We start from the raw sequence: 14,398 nt of genomic DNA, 5'->3' as shown, positions 1-14,398 counted from the left end.
TGGGTAAAAAGTAAGTGGGTTTCAGTATATTTCAGCATTGGGCATTAATTGCTAGTTTGTTTGATCTTCTAGTGCTTGTCTTGATGTTGGTTTTCTTTTCCGAAGTTAGATATGTCTAGTATATATATCCGAACGCTCACCTTCTCATGCAGGCGAATTCTCAAGACAACCTTGGAAACTGTCTGTTAATCTCGAGCCAATCATAAGAAACGTAGTTGTTGCTAATCATCACAAATCGTGGGGGATGAACAGATCCGCCCCCCGCATGAGGATCGCGGGGGACTGTAGCTCTACCCCGTAAAAACAGCCCAAATCAAGACTGCAACTTATAAGTATAGCTAGTATTCTTTCGAGTAGCAATTCTCAACTGCTCTGCTTGTAGCAATCATAAAAACAATGCCTGTCTTCACCGAACATTCCTCCTCATCCCGGGACCTAAGAGTCCTACCCTCATTTGCACCACCACTACCCCGACTAGCACCCCCATTCGAGCGCAATGATAAGAACGAAGACAAATACGAAGCAGTCGTGGTCGGCGTATGTGATCTCCAACAATACCCCGAATATCAACATTCAACGAAAAAGAAAACCCTAATATAAATATGTAGGCCGGACCAGCAGGCCTAATGCTAAGCCTTCTCCTCTCTCGCTATGGTCTCAGCGATACATCCCTCCTCTGCATTGACGCAAAACCAAGCACCCTGAAATCCGGGCAAGCAGACGGCGTGCAACCCCGCACACTAGAGGTCTTCAAATCACTCGGTATCTCAACCGAGATCGAGAACGAAGCGTGTCAGATGTGGCAATTCGCATTCTGGAACCCGTCATCGGACCCAAATAAGGTGATTGAGCGCACTTCCGTCGTCCCGGAGGTTATTCCTCCAGCGCGGTTCCGCTACGAGGCTACCATCCACCAGGGCCGCATCGAGCGTATCATGGAAACTGATTTGCTGCGGTACTCCGAGCGCGGGATTGTGCGGAACACGAAAGTTGTTGATGTCAAGATTGATGAAGAGGGTGATGCGGAGTTCCCCGTGCTTGTGATGATGACTACGGATGGCGTTGAGAAGACTGTGCGCACGAAGCATCTTGTTGGTGCGGATGGGGCGCATTCCGTTGTTCGGCAGTGTATGGGGCTGCGGCTGGAAGGAGAATCTTTGGATCATATCTGGGGTGTTGTTGATATGGTTGCTGAGACGGATTTCCCGGATATTCGTCGTCGCTGCGGTATTCATTCTCCTGCTGGTTCTGTGATGATTATTCCCAGAGAGAGGATCTCCACGGGTGAATACCTCACTCGGTTGTATGTTCAGGTTCCGGAGGATGTGGCCCCCGAGAGTGATCAAACGCCGAATGGAGTAGAGGGTGTTAAGGCTGAGGATGCTCGGCAGCGGAGAAGTAAGATTACCCTCGAGGGCATTCTGAAACAAGCTGCCGATGCGATCAAGCCGTACTCTCTTCGGCCCAAGGAGGATGCTGTTGACTGGTGGGCTGCGTATCAAATTGGCCAGCGTGTCTCACCTGAGTTTATTGTGAATGATTCAAAGGGTATTGCAAGGGTTTTCATTGCTGGAGACGGTAAGTTGGCTTTGAAGAGAGTGTATGACCTCAAACTAACATGGTATCATATTTATAGCCTGCCATACACATAGCCCGAAAGTAAGTATCCACAACAACTCTTCCGTCGAGGACATCACTAACTTCCATTCCACCAGGCTGGCCAGGGGATGAACGTCTCAATGATGGACTCTTACAACCTAGCCTGGAAACTCATGTATCACATTAACGGGCTGGCACCAGAACCCACAGGCCCCAACAGCCCAGCCTCGTTACTCGAGACATACCAAACAGAACGCCACGAAATAGCCCAACAGCTCATCGACTTCGACCGGAAGTTCTCTACCATGTTCTCCGGACAAATGGGCGCAACCGAAGGACTGACACAAGAAGAGTTCCAACAAGCCTTCAAGCTCGGCAATGGGTTTACCAGCGGCTGTGGCGTGGAATACCCGGAGAACATGCTAGTTATCCGAGATGAGCTAGACGCTGATATCAAGAGCAAGGGTCCAAACCCCATCACTGGAACGGACTACATATCCGGAATCCTGAGACCAGGCCGGAGATTGCTCAATGTGCGATTGCTGCGGCATGCTGATGGGTGGCAGCGGGATATTCATGACGGTATGTCAAGCCAGATGGAAGTTTTGCGTGGGAATATCATATTTAACCCAAACCCCACAGATATCCCCTCCACCGGCCGATTCCGCATCTTGTGTCTCACGTCGACCGACCTTCTTGATCGAAGCAGTGTCTCTGTGCAGACACTGGAAGCGGTCACTTTGCTAGAAGCGCAGTTCCCCAAGTCGATTATTGAGCAGATCATACTGCATCCCCAGTTGCATCGGTCCTTTGAATGGAGTGACGTGCCGACTTGCGTGAAGCAGCAGGCTGAGATGCGCTTTTATGATGGGTCGGCTTTAGATGATACGTATAGTATCTATGGTGTAGACTCAGCACAGGGCGCATTGGTGGTGGTCAGGCCCGATGGGTATGTTGGCGTTGTTGCTTGTCTTGGTGATGTGCAGAAGGTGGATAGGTATCTGAAGCAGTGCATTCGGACCGTCGCTAGTAACTAGTAGCTGAGTTGGGATTGTCAGCTTGCTGATAGGATTAGATATCAGGCTTGAATGATAAGATGTTTTGGCCAGCTGCAGGTTATTAGAGCATGTAGTCATTTTGATAGTGGTGGTCGGACATGTAAAAATGTGAATGATATGAGTTGTATGAGAAGTGAGAAAGACAATGGTAAGAATATACATTTCATGTACTCTGATTGTCCAGAAGTCCATCGATAAAAGTGATGGAGTATGTCCGTGAGGAACTTAGTCCTCGGCGCTTGAACGCAATTATAATTTATAAAAAAAAAGGGCCCATGAGAACTCCAAGTTCTATGCGACAAAACGGGTGACAGAATTCCAAGTGGATGTTTGTACTGTCGCAAAAATCATTTGCACATAATGACGAAAAATGGTGTGTGCTGGAAGGGAGGCGAAAATGTAACGCCACGTGTCCCACGATATGTAAATACCAGCTTGGGAGTCGTCGCTGGATTTGGGAGAGAATGCTTAAGCCGAGAGGGAAATTTAACACTGTCCGTAGACTTGACAATAACACATTTGTTCATCGGGACAACTGCGAAAGACAATTAGCTCAACATTACAGCGAAACACGATCGACCATAACTTACTATACCCCTTCCATCCCAAAAATGATATGCCACAGGAACTCCATCACCCTTCCGGACGAAGCGTCGCTAAGTTCTGTGTCGATAATCCATTGCCGGAACTTGATATAATCTTCCAGCGGTCGCTTCTGAACCTGATCTCGGGAGAGCGCGAATTGCGCGCAGCATGCAGCGCCAATTTCGGTAGGCTTGCGAAGATATCTCTGGCCCGCGAATTCCTGGTCCGTGGACGAGGAGGTATTCAAAGGAGGCGTACTCGTGCCGGCGAAGACATCCGACCAGATCTGCTCGGTGACATGGGTATTGGAGCGGTGGGCGTTCTTGCAGCCGGGATTCCAATTGCAGCGAAGATTCACGTAGCCGTTCTGTTGGACGAAATCGAGTTTTAGATTGCGCATGGCGATGACATTGTCGTGGAGTGGGGCATCGACGTGCCAGGCCATGAGAAAGCCTGCACGGTGGGCGTGGAGAAAGACGATGGTGGAGGGAAGGGTGTGGTAGAAATCGATTATATAGGTAAAGTAAGCCATGGCTTCGTGGCCTTTGTTGAACGGGGTCGTCAGAGCGTTGGGGTTTAGTCGTGTTTCGTGCGAGGGGTTAACAATGTAGATTGCCCGTTGCCAGCTGTTTGGAGAGAAAGAAAGTCAATTAGTTGTGGACCTTCAGCGAAGTGTTGGATATCAAAAGCACTCACTCGGGAAGCTCTTCTTCCACCCATTCGGTATGCTCTTCTTCGAGCTTCGCCATAACAATCACCTTATCACCCGGCGTGGTGTCACCATGCGGGCTTGAAGTTGTGCCATTGCGATCTAGCCAATTAACCACGTATGCGCCAGCGCGATATTGATTGCAAATGTCTTGAAGATGCGCTTCGAGTAGATATAGTGAGAATAGGACGAGACACGAGACGCAGAATCCCGCGATACGGAGTCCGCCTTTCATTATGAATGATGAATGATAGGGATCAAACTCCGGGGACTCTGCGGAGATGTACCCGTAGCTGTGAAATCAAAGTCGAGCGGATTGACTAATAAGCCATTGATATATAGGTACTGTTTCCAATGTATAATAGAAATGCGAAAAAGGAGGGCAAGTTCCAAAGCAAGGCCCCTGAAAGCAAATTCAAAGAGGCAAAACCGATATAAAAGGAAGGTGCGGTATCGAAGTAATAAAGGAGCGAGGGGGCCGAGGTAGTAAGGACTTAAAGAGTAAGAGTACCCCGTACAAATTGTACAAAGTGGAAAGCGGAAAGAAAGGAATTAGAGTGAAATTGGAAAGAGGGGAGCTTCCTGGACTTGACCCCCGTTTTTTTTTTCTCTCACAATGTCATGGTCATATCATTGGCCACTACTCAGGGGAGCCGCCCTTAGTTTGATGCCAAGGGGCGTTTGGGTTTTTGGTTTTTGTGTCTTGAGTTTTTTGGTATTTTGATTTTATTTGATTTTATTCTGATTTGATTTGATTTTTGGTTGGGGGAAACCCAAAAAGCTTGGCTTGGGGCGCACGCTTGCCCCTTTTTAACCGTAAAGTTTACGCTTGAGCCATGGATGGACGGGATCAAGGCTTGACGAATTTAAGACAATCCCATTTACTTTGTGTATGGAGTAAAGAACTTGTGGATTTGTATAGAGGTAGGCAACGACATTCAACTTGGATATACTAGTATGTGCTCCGTATGTAATTCTAGAATCCACCGTGGCAACAACGCGTGTTTTTCCTGTACCACGGAAATGCACGTGGCGTTGGGTTTGGGACGGCTAATCTAAAACCTTCTATAATAGGGAAAGCGATGCTGCAATGGGAATGGTACCGTACGTATTCCTCCACCAGACTATTATTCGATAGGTTCACATTTCAAGTGGGGCTGTCTCGCTTGCGCGCAAGTTTTAAATTGTTAGAATAGCCTTTAGTCGGCTGCCTTGATCCTTTTTGTCGATGCACAGCCTACCAAGATATGTAGGTACTTGGGGAAGACATGGAAACAGTTAGTTAGCATTCCTGAGTATGATTTCATAGGTGCACGGACTCGTGAAAGATTCAGGGTACATGTGGGTTCCCTGATTGCAGTGTGTGGCTGTGACAGAATTAGCATTGGCCGATCAGCGGCATTGCAATCTGTATCGCAATAACGTCTCTGGGCGCATGGGATCAGAGGCTCGATGATGCAATATAAGTCAAGGGACAGAAATGAATGTTCTGAGGGCACGGAGTAGATCAGTTCCTAATATGATGTTAGTCAGTGAGTATATTGCGCCACGTACGGGCAGTTTGCACTTGACAATAACGAGTCTTGATTAACTCAAGCGGGGTGTGTTCAAGCGAGCTATTTAGAACGCCCGGGCGCATTTTTATTATGTTGTATGCGTCATCTCAACTATCTTGTGGATAATGTCCACGAGTATGTCCTCGGAGTCGAGTCGCGGAGGGATATCGACTATGCTGAACATTTGCATGCCGCATGTTCGATATTATTTCTTGGCTTTGATCTTGTTAATCTGGGTGTTTACTCTTGGCTTGGACTAGCGTATGGCTGTCATAGTGGTACGGGAAGGAAATCACCATGACTTAATCTGGTGAATGGTCACACCTCTGGCACACAGGCCCCAGGTAGAGAGACCTAGGTATACATATAGTGCCACCCACTCTTGCTACAAAATATCGCCACTTCTATTTTATACACTGCAAAGTAGTCCTGGAACCAGCTGGTTTGCATGCTATGCTTTCCTGTCTACGTTGCAAACACATGTGAAAAACTCCATTTTGAGGTCATGGTCATGGAGATAACCCAACAGTGAAATCGAGAAGTTATGATACATTCAAATGTCCCCAGAGGGAAAGTGCTGCAGTCCAGCTGCTTCTTTTGCTTATATTATGCTACACGGAGATCTTTCCCCTCTAATCACTCTCATCACCCTCTTCGTCGCTGACTTCCTCCCCATTTGCAATCGCCTCCTCTCGGATCTTGCGCGCACGTTCCCGCTTCTTGTTCAGCAAAGTATTCAACTTCTTTGCGACGTTGAAGACACCCCCAGTTCCCTCGCCGCAGGCAGCGCACGACGGGGTTTTCCGATACCGCTGCAGGGCACAGGCTTCACAGAAATAGTGCCCACATTTGGTGATGATAGGTTCTCGATATGGTTTCACGCAGATGAGGCAAGCGAATGGGATGCTCTCTAGCAATTCATCCTCGTCGTCATCATCGTCTTCCTCGGCGATTTTGCCCGCGCCTTTTCGCTGTGAAACCACTCGCCCGCTTAATTGTTTGCCCTTGGTGTTGACTTCCCAGTCACGGTCTAGCTCCCATCCTGCCTTGTATGCCTCGCGAGAATGGAGATATTTACAACTTTCTCCGAAGCCACACTAAATTTAGACGAATTAGTATCGATTCACAATAGACAGATGGAGGCGAGGGAGTAACTCACGTAGCCAGTTTGTTTCCAATCCTTGCACACATCGGGGGCAAAATCAGTCACTGTGATAGTTCTAACGTTGGTCGCCGCTTTGACAGGACCGAATTTCCCCGGCGCATCGGGGTTCTTCTGAATGAAAGATTGATAGTTGGCGGCGCCCTTGTAGGTTCCGTCCGGCGCTGAGGTAGAGGAGACTGGTTTTTCCCGAGTTGTGCCCAATAAGTTCTTCTCGCTCAGGTTCTCATCGTACCAGTTGGAAGCCTTCGTGGCATCGTTGCTGGAGGTCAATGGAGCGGGAACCGCGGTGGTAGGTCCGTTTTCTGGGCGCTGTTTCCTTGTCGCATTTGATGTGGATGATGCGGTGACAGCTGCATTCTTGCGTCGTCTCTTGATCCGCCGCCCTTCATCGTCATCGGATGATACAAAGTCGGAGTCGGAGTCAGAAGCAGGAGGTGGCGTCGCGGGCTTCTTGCGGAAGTTGGCTTTTCCCTTGGAGCGCTTCTTGAAAGCGACTTGGGGCACGGCGTCTGTGAATTCAGTTTCTTCGGCCATATTGTGGGTTGGGTATTGGTGAGGTTCAGTCGTAGATGTTCAAGCAATTGTGTTAGATCGATTTTAAAGATGCGCGCATTTCCAAGATTGGATAACTATCGAATGGTCGAGAAATGACTAAGCTGACAAATGCAAACAATACAAACCACCTCCTCACTTTGGGACGCGTTTGATAGTGAAAATCGCAGCAAAACACACGCAGGAACCTGTCGAATCAGCACTTCCTATTGTTTTTACAGTTTTATAGTAAATTTGAAGGTCCCAATTTAGATCCAAGAATATAACCTAGTATCGTAGACTCGTCTCTTCCCGTCTGGGGTGATTATCGATCGTGAATCTCAAACACCGGCGCCAATTGGCAATAACACAACAGCACGTTCGCTCACTCTCGTTCTTCTCTTCCCTTTTCTCCCCCGCCGAGTCATTCAAACTCGACCTGTCCAATCACTCCCTACGCTCCCTTTCTTTTTTCTTCTCCTTCTTTTTTTTTTTAGTTAGCTGTCCTTTTGTTTTCCCTTTGTTATTTTGTCCTTCCTTTATTCAACCCACTGAGGCCGATTCCAAAGGTCCTGCAGATCCCGAGCACTTTGTTGTGGTTAGTTGCATCTCTACGCGCGTGTCTGCCCAGGTGGCCAATCTGACTGGGAGCTCACTGATTCGTCCAAAGGTCCTCGGTGTTTGTTATTTTTAATAGTGTGGGCTTTCCCCCCTCTTCTTTTCCACCATCTTTCAACGGTGTGCCGTTCCAGGCCTATCGCATCAATATCAACATTAGCGTGTGGTAATCTCGAAAACCCTTCAACAACCTCTAGTCGCTGGTCGGCTCGGCAAATATCTCACGGAAGTCATCTTGCGACAACAGTTTTGACCGAGTGCGGTGATTTGGATGATGCCCGCGGCCTAGAATCAAAACAAAGATCAACCCACAAGTCCCCGATATCTCAACGGCAACTGTGTCCTCGTCATTAAGGGGATCCAGATGCCGTTTGAGGCCCCCGATTTCCAAATAATGACTGCATCCAACGCCGAGGCCACCGGGTCATTTGCATCCATGGAAGACCCCTTCGTTGCGAATTCCGGAAGGCCAGCTGTCCCTCGCGATCCGAATCGCTTTGATACCCAGCTATACAGCCTGAATGCGTCTTCGCCAGCACAGGCCAAACGGGCCCTCGAGGCCCACTTGGCGGAGACGGAGCGTCGACTGGAGGAGGCTTCAAGGCTGGGAACGGCCCTTATCGACCAGCAGCGGCAGCTATCAGAGCAATTGAAGGAGGTCGAGCAGGAGCAGAATGAGGGAGAGATGGGCCCGGAACTGCGACGCAAACTTGCAGATTTGGAGAAGGAGTACAATGAGATCGGCCGTGAGTCGGCACGTGCATTTTTGGCACCCAAACGCCTTGCCGGAGGGCAGGAGGATGCTCAGCTTGGGACGCCATCTTTCGATCAAAAGGTACTGCCTGGCTCTTACATCTGACTCTGGTCCGATTTCTAGCCAAACTAACATCGAGTTCTGATAGTCACCCCTAAGCCCCGCTTTGTTTGCCAGTCAAGCTACAAATTCCCCTAGTAAAGTCAGCGTTCCCTCTCGCAAGCAGCGCAACCAACCATCAAACCGTGTCCACGATATCGAATTTGCGACTGAGATCTCGACTTCCCTTTTGGCCCAGGTCCGCCAACTGCAAGGTCTTCTCGCAGAACGGGATGAGACACTCAAGTTTGTTAATCTGGAAAAATCGCGACTTGAATTGGAGGCAGAGGGGTATGCACAAAGAATCCGGGCACTCGATGACAGTGAGCAACGTTACAAGGACGAGAACTGGGCGCTGGAAACTCAGGCGCATGAGTTAATGGCAGCTGCGAGGGATGCTGCGGAACGTGAACAACGGCTCAACAGCACGATAACCCTGTCAAATGCAGAAAAAAGCGCCATGGAACGAGAGCTGGAGGAGCAAAGGCAAGCCAATGCGAGGTTACTTGAGGATCACACCCTCACGCAGAAGGCCAATGATGCGGAAATCCACTTGTTGAGACGGAATTTGACTTCTGGCGATGCGGAAAAGTCCGCGCTCCAAAAGAAACTGATGGAAATGACGTCTCAAAATCAAGAACTGGCTAAGGCAGTTGCCATGAGGCTCCGGGACCATGAAAACCAGAGCTCGAGGGATGTTTCATATGACAACGAGGGCGATGAGCCCGAGAATATCACACCTGAAAGCTCTCCGCCACCATCCCCTAACAAGTTCACTCCTCGACATGGCCATCTTGAATCGGAAACCTTGAAGAGCTCCCTCGGCCATGCTCATCGCATGATCCAGAACCTTAAGAGCACAATTCACCGCGAGAAGACCGAAAAAATCGAACTCAAGCGCATGTTACAAGATGCTCGGGATGAAGTTGAACAACGCCGCCGTGAGAGCACTGCGCCAAACGGAGCCAGCAAACGCCAGAAGACAAAGACGGATTCGTCCCGAAAGCCTCCCCGCCCAGATCTTTTGGGCGCAGGCCGCAAAGAGAAATCGTTTGTTGAGCTTCACGACACTGATTGGGAAGACAATGCCGGCCAAATCAGTCCTACCCAGATCCACACCAGGGACGTGTCAACTAGGGGCCGCCCTCGCTCGGTCTCTCCCGATGGACCTAGCGACGTCTATCAGACAGCTACCGAGGCGGAAGATGGATTTGAAACAGCGAACGAGCGGGCAACCGCAACTGAGAGCGAAGCATTCCAGACTGGTGTTGAAAGTATGGCGGATGACAGCAGTGATTCGGCAGATCTTACCGAGACGGAAACCAACGTACAGACAACTCCTCGCCGCCGAGTGCCTTCTTCCCTGGTGATGGCCAAAGCTCGCGACCGCACCTCATATAATAGCACTGCCTCCGCATCTTCCGACGAGGAAGAATATGATAGAGCCTTCGGCTCTCCAAGCCAAATGAACATCTCCCGACCCCGTGTTAAGTCCAAACGCAGCATTTCAAGTCGCATTCGTCCATCTGGAGAGGCCACATTCGCATCGACCAGTCGACCTTCGAGTTCACGTGAATCCGCAGCACCCAGCTTTGCGCCAGTGCCAGCAGCTCAAGAGGGCCAGAGCCTCTTTGCAGAACTTGCAGAGTTCGACAGCGCCGAGGACGATGAAGTAACTTCCCAGGCTTCGACACCACGCATGGAGGCTGCGTCAGGTTCACGGAGACCCTCGGATGCAATGTTGGATGCACCCCCTAAGGCCGCAATGGTCGATTCTGGTGTTATGACTGAACCTTGGGAACCCACGCCTTCTATCAGCACTGGCATTATTGCTGGAGCTGCTGGTGTGGCTGCAGGAGCTGTTCTGCCGCATGCTCTCGCTGCGCCCCAGGAAACCCAATCAGACCGGGAGATCGTCGAGGAAACGAAGGAAACTCCTGATCTACCCGATATGGGCATGGCGGATGTTTCTTCCCAAGAAACTACGCCCTCTGCACCTAAGCGACCTGATCTTAGTGTCTCATACATCACTGGAGGCACCACTGCACCTGTGAAGTATGAGCTGCCCCCGCCGGAAGTGCCGGAAGTGACGATATCTTCAATTTCATCACAAACCACTAATCCCATTCAACCTACGGTTCTCATACCTGAACCAATCATCAAGCATGTCGATGTTATCAAATACGTGGAACGCGAGCCGGAGGTGCCCGAGCTGACCTTCTCCTCCATCACGACTCAGTCAACTTCCCCTGTCCAGGCAACAGTTGCTGTGCCGGAGCCTATCGTCAAGTACGTCGACGTGATCAAGCACGTTGAACGCGAGCCTGAAGTACCAGAGTTGAGCTTCTCGTCTGTCGCTTCTCAGTCGACAGTACCTGTCCAGGCAATCCAGGCAACTGTTCCTGAGCCAGAACCCGTCATCAAATACGTCGACGTAATTAAACACGTCGAGCGCGAGCGCGAGATCCCCGAGTTGACATTCTCTTCCATCAACAACCATTCCACTGCCCCTGTACAGGCAACTATCGCCAAAGCAGAGCCTGTGATTGAATACGTTGATGTTATCAAACACGTCGAGCGTGAGCTTGAAGTACCCGAATTGACTTTCTCTTCGATCACTACTCAATCCACTACGCCCGTAAAAGCGACTGTTTCTGAACCGGAACCACCTGTGATTCAATACGTTGATGTTATCAAGCACGTCGAACGCGAGCTTGAGGTGCCCGAATTGACCTTTTCTACCATCACCACTCAAACCACCGAGCCAGTCAAAGCAACTGTTCCTGAGCCGCAACCGCCTGTCATTCAATACGTTGATGTCATTAAGCACGTTGAACGTGAGCGTGAAGTGCCAGAGTCAAGTTTCTCTTCTATCACCACTCAGTCCACTGCGCCTGTGCACGCAACTCTTGCTAAAGCGGTGCCGATCATCGAATACGTTGACGTTATCAAGCACGTTGAGCGTGAGCGCGAGGTGCCTGAGTTGACGTTCTCTTCCATCAACACCCATTCCACTGCCCCTGTACAGGCAACCATCGCCAAAGCAGAGCCTGTGATTGAATACGTTGATGTTATCAAGCACGTTGAGCGTGAGCGTGAGGTGCCCGAATTGACTTTCTCTTCGATCACCACTCAAACCACGGAACCAGTCAAAGCAACTGTACCTGAACCGGAACCACCTGTTATTCAATACGTCGATGTGATCAAGCACGTTGAGCGTGAACGTGAGGTACCGAATTTGACTATCTCTAGCCTCGATCCAGCATACACGGAGCCTGTTATTCCAAAGCCCCGCCTTGTGCCCACGCCGCCACTGTCATTCTCCTCCGTGCGCTCCGTGGAGACTCATCCAGCGAAGTCCACGCCATTTGTCGTCCCTACGGTGTCAGATTTATCCACTCAAACCGAGTCGACTGAGTCAAAGGCCGTAGGGGCCGCTGTAATTGTCCACGAAGACCAGCCTACTGACGCTACTCGTAGCCGTACCAGTACAGCTAATAGTGATCAGCTCGTTGGTACTGGACTGGCCTTGAACGATATCTCTGGCAATGCCCTTACTCGCTCTGCTAGACAGCAATCTAGTTCAGTGAGCATGGATCAAGGATCCCAGACTATCCTATCCTCCAAGCAGATAGATCAAATTCTTATGGATCGTGTGTCTGCACGCCCGCTATCTTCCGACAGCCAGGTGACTGACAACTCACGCGAGATTGCCTCAGTCACTACAACTTCTGCATCTCCTTACGTGACACCCAAGGCTCCGATACGACCTCGCCTTTCACAAATTCAGTCTGCCAAGTCAACAACACCCAATTCCCGCCGGCCTCCCAGTGCCGCCAGTCAGACATCTGGTGCCAGTCATCCCCCGCTGCCTGTCGACCACCGGGAAGCTATCCTAGCAGCCGAGAAGAGGCCCACCGACTTGGCCCCGCCATCTCCTACCTCTGTCATGGGGCCTCCTTTGGCACCTGCCTCCGCCTATCGCATGAACTCCCAGCGCCCCCTTACGCCAAGCGAACATGCTGCGCGGGCTAGCTCTTCAAGAACCGGTTCATCTCAGGCCAGAATGAGGAGGGGAAGTCAAAGCCAGATGTCTCGACGATCCTCAGTGTCGTCTTTCGCGTCTGAGCTTGAGGAGCGTTTCAATATGGCCCCTCACGCTGGCCCCATGCCTGGCGGCTATGGACCTAATACGGATCCGCGCATGATCCAGGCGATTACTCAAACCATGATTGGTGAATTCCTTTGGAAGTACACTCGAAAGACCGGCTCATCGGATATGTCCACAACACGGCACAGACGATACTTCTGGGTTCACCCATACACCCGTACTCTGTACTGGAGTACGCAGGACCCACAAACTGCTGGAAAGAGTGAGCTCCGTACCAAGAGTGTGCCTATTGAGGCTGTTCGAGTGGTTGCCGATGACAACCCGTATCCTCCCGGTCTTCACTGCAGGAGCTTGGAAGTTGTCAGTCCTGGTCGACGAGTTCGGTTTACGGCTACGACAAGCCAGAGGCACGAGACATGGTTTAACGCGTTGTCTTACCTTCTTTTGAGGGATACCAACGACAACTGCGAGGACAATAACAGCGTAACCCTCGACGATATCAACGAGTTCAACCCCCCTAGCTTCCGGTCTAGTTCTCGTCAGACAGCACGAATGTCGTTCTCTTCTTACAATAGCCGCACCGCTCGTCAAGCATCCAAGCAACAGCGGCGAGCGGCTTCGGCGATGTCCATGCGATCTTCCGGGACTCTCGGTGGGCGTGCATCACCGGCGCTCAGCTCTCCTGTGCCAAACTCGTCGTTGCAAGTTCCTGATGAGCGCCAACGTTCTTCGTCGAGACTTAGTACCATCTCTAGTTCGATTCGCGGATCCATCGCAAGCTTGAAGGGACGGCACGGTCAATCTCCTAGTATCCACAACGAGAGTCTTCATGGCCAAGAAAGTGCCGACGACCTGAGACATGTGGTCGAAACCCAGGATCAAGACCGACTCGAGAATGTCCGCGCCTGTTGCGACGGAAAACACGATGTTGGCTCTCTTTCTCGCACCAGTCGATACAGTCCGAGGGTCAACCGCATCCACTCACCCCACCATCACTGAACATCGTCATATGAAATTGGCGTTTGTTCGTAGGGTTTGTGGGCAGGCCCTCAACCCAGACTCGAGTCACTTATAAAGATAATGACGACGAGTCTCCTTTTCTTCTGTCTCTTGTCCAACCAGCAACTCTTCTAATAGTGTTTCCGACTTTAACTTCTTTCACGCCAACGTGGAATACCTCTTACCTCAAAACCGAGACGTCAACTGAATTATGTACTCTTTGGTGATTCTGGATTCTTGGGCTTCGAAACTCCCTGAGTTTCACCCCAACTTCCTTCGCCTTCTCTTCACCTACGATCTTTTTCTTTCTTTTCTTCCTACAGATCTCAACTCTCCTATTGTTTCTGTCTCTGTCCTTCGTTCAATCATTACGTCCAGCTGGAACGTGTCTTCCAATCTGAGCCTGCTCTTTTCCTATATTCTCATTTTATGTTGATAATTCCTGTGATCACTACATGCCGTCGTCTTTGTACTGATAGGCTCCGCTCTTTCTTCCGGTGTGACCATCTTTTGAGTATTTGTGCGATTTGCACCAGACCAGGATGTTAGTTATTAGTCTATGTTCAATTTTGTTGGATTGTGCCTAATTGCTTTCGATTTCGTAAGGCGTTTTA

At 50.2% G+C, this 14,398-nt stretch overlaps 4 protein-coding genes across 4 annotated transcripts; 2 read left to right on the top strand and 2 right to left on the bottom strand.

Moving 5' to 3' along the window:
- Nucleotides 1-396: 396 nt before the first annotated feature.
- On the top strand, nucleotides 397-2,636 carry N7455_010661 (putative phenol monooxygenase; the record flags this gene model as incomplete). The annotated part of the gene is made up of 4 exons (XM_065606498.1): nucleotides 397-537; nucleotides 609-1,578; nucleotides 1,637-1,659; nucleotides 1,716-2,636. 4 exons carry the CDS (start codon nucleotides 397-399, stop codon nucleotides 2,634-2,636), a joined length of 2,055 nt encoding a protein of 684 aa, XP_065460461.1.
- Nucleotides 2,637-3,143: 507 nt separating this feature from the next.
- On the bottom strand, nucleotides 3,144-4,186 carry N7455_010660 (DUF3431 domain-containing protein; the record flags this gene model as incomplete). The annotated part of the gene is made up of 3 exons (XM_040952972.2): nucleotides 3,144-3,192; nucleotides 3,248-3,868; nucleotides 3,939-4,186. 3 exons carry the CDS (start codon nucleotides 4,184-4,186, stop codon nucleotides 3,144-3,146), a joined length of 918 nt encoding a protein of 305 aa, XP_040816509.2.
- Nucleotides 4,187-6,139: 1,953 nt separating this feature from the next.
- N7455_010659 (U2-type spliceosomal complex subunit CWC24) lies at nucleotides 6,140-7,206 on the bottom strand (the record flags this gene model as incomplete). The annotated part of the gene is made up of 2 exons (XM_040953136.2): nucleotides 6,140-6,604; nucleotides 6,667-7,206. 2 exons carry the CDS (start codon nucleotides 7,204-7,206, stop codon nucleotides 6,140-6,142), a joined length of 1,005 nt encoding a protein of 334 aa, XP_040816600.2.
- Nucleotides 7,207-7,687: 481 nt separating this feature from the next.
- N7455_010658 (putative nuclear migration protein (ApsA)) lies at nucleotides 7,688-13,784 on the top strand (the record flags this gene model as incomplete). Its single annotated transcript, XM_040952890.2, has 3 exons — nucleotides 7,688-7,801; nucleotides 7,874-8,656; nucleotides 8,724-13,784. Exons 2-3 carry the CDS (start codon nucleotides 8,186-8,188, stop codon nucleotides 13,782-13,784), a joined length of 5,532 nt encoding a protein of 1,843 aa, XP_040816475.2. The 5' UTR covers nucleotides 7,688-7,801; nucleotides 7,874-8,185.
- Between the last annotated feature and the right edge of the window lie 614 nt (nucleotides 13,785-14,398).

This window comes from Penicillium solitum, assembly GCF_028829755.1.
Source record: "Penicillium solitum strain IBT 25940 chromosome Unknown utg000008l_segment0_segment0, whole genome shotgun sequence".
In the NCBI taxonomy this organism is placed as follows: Eukaryota; Fungi; Ascomycota; class Eurotiomycetes; order Eurotiales; family Aspergillaceae; genus Penicillium; species Penicillium solitum.
Note: the sequence above shows the minus strand (reverse complement) of the source record. Positions and strands in the feature narration are given on the sequence as shown.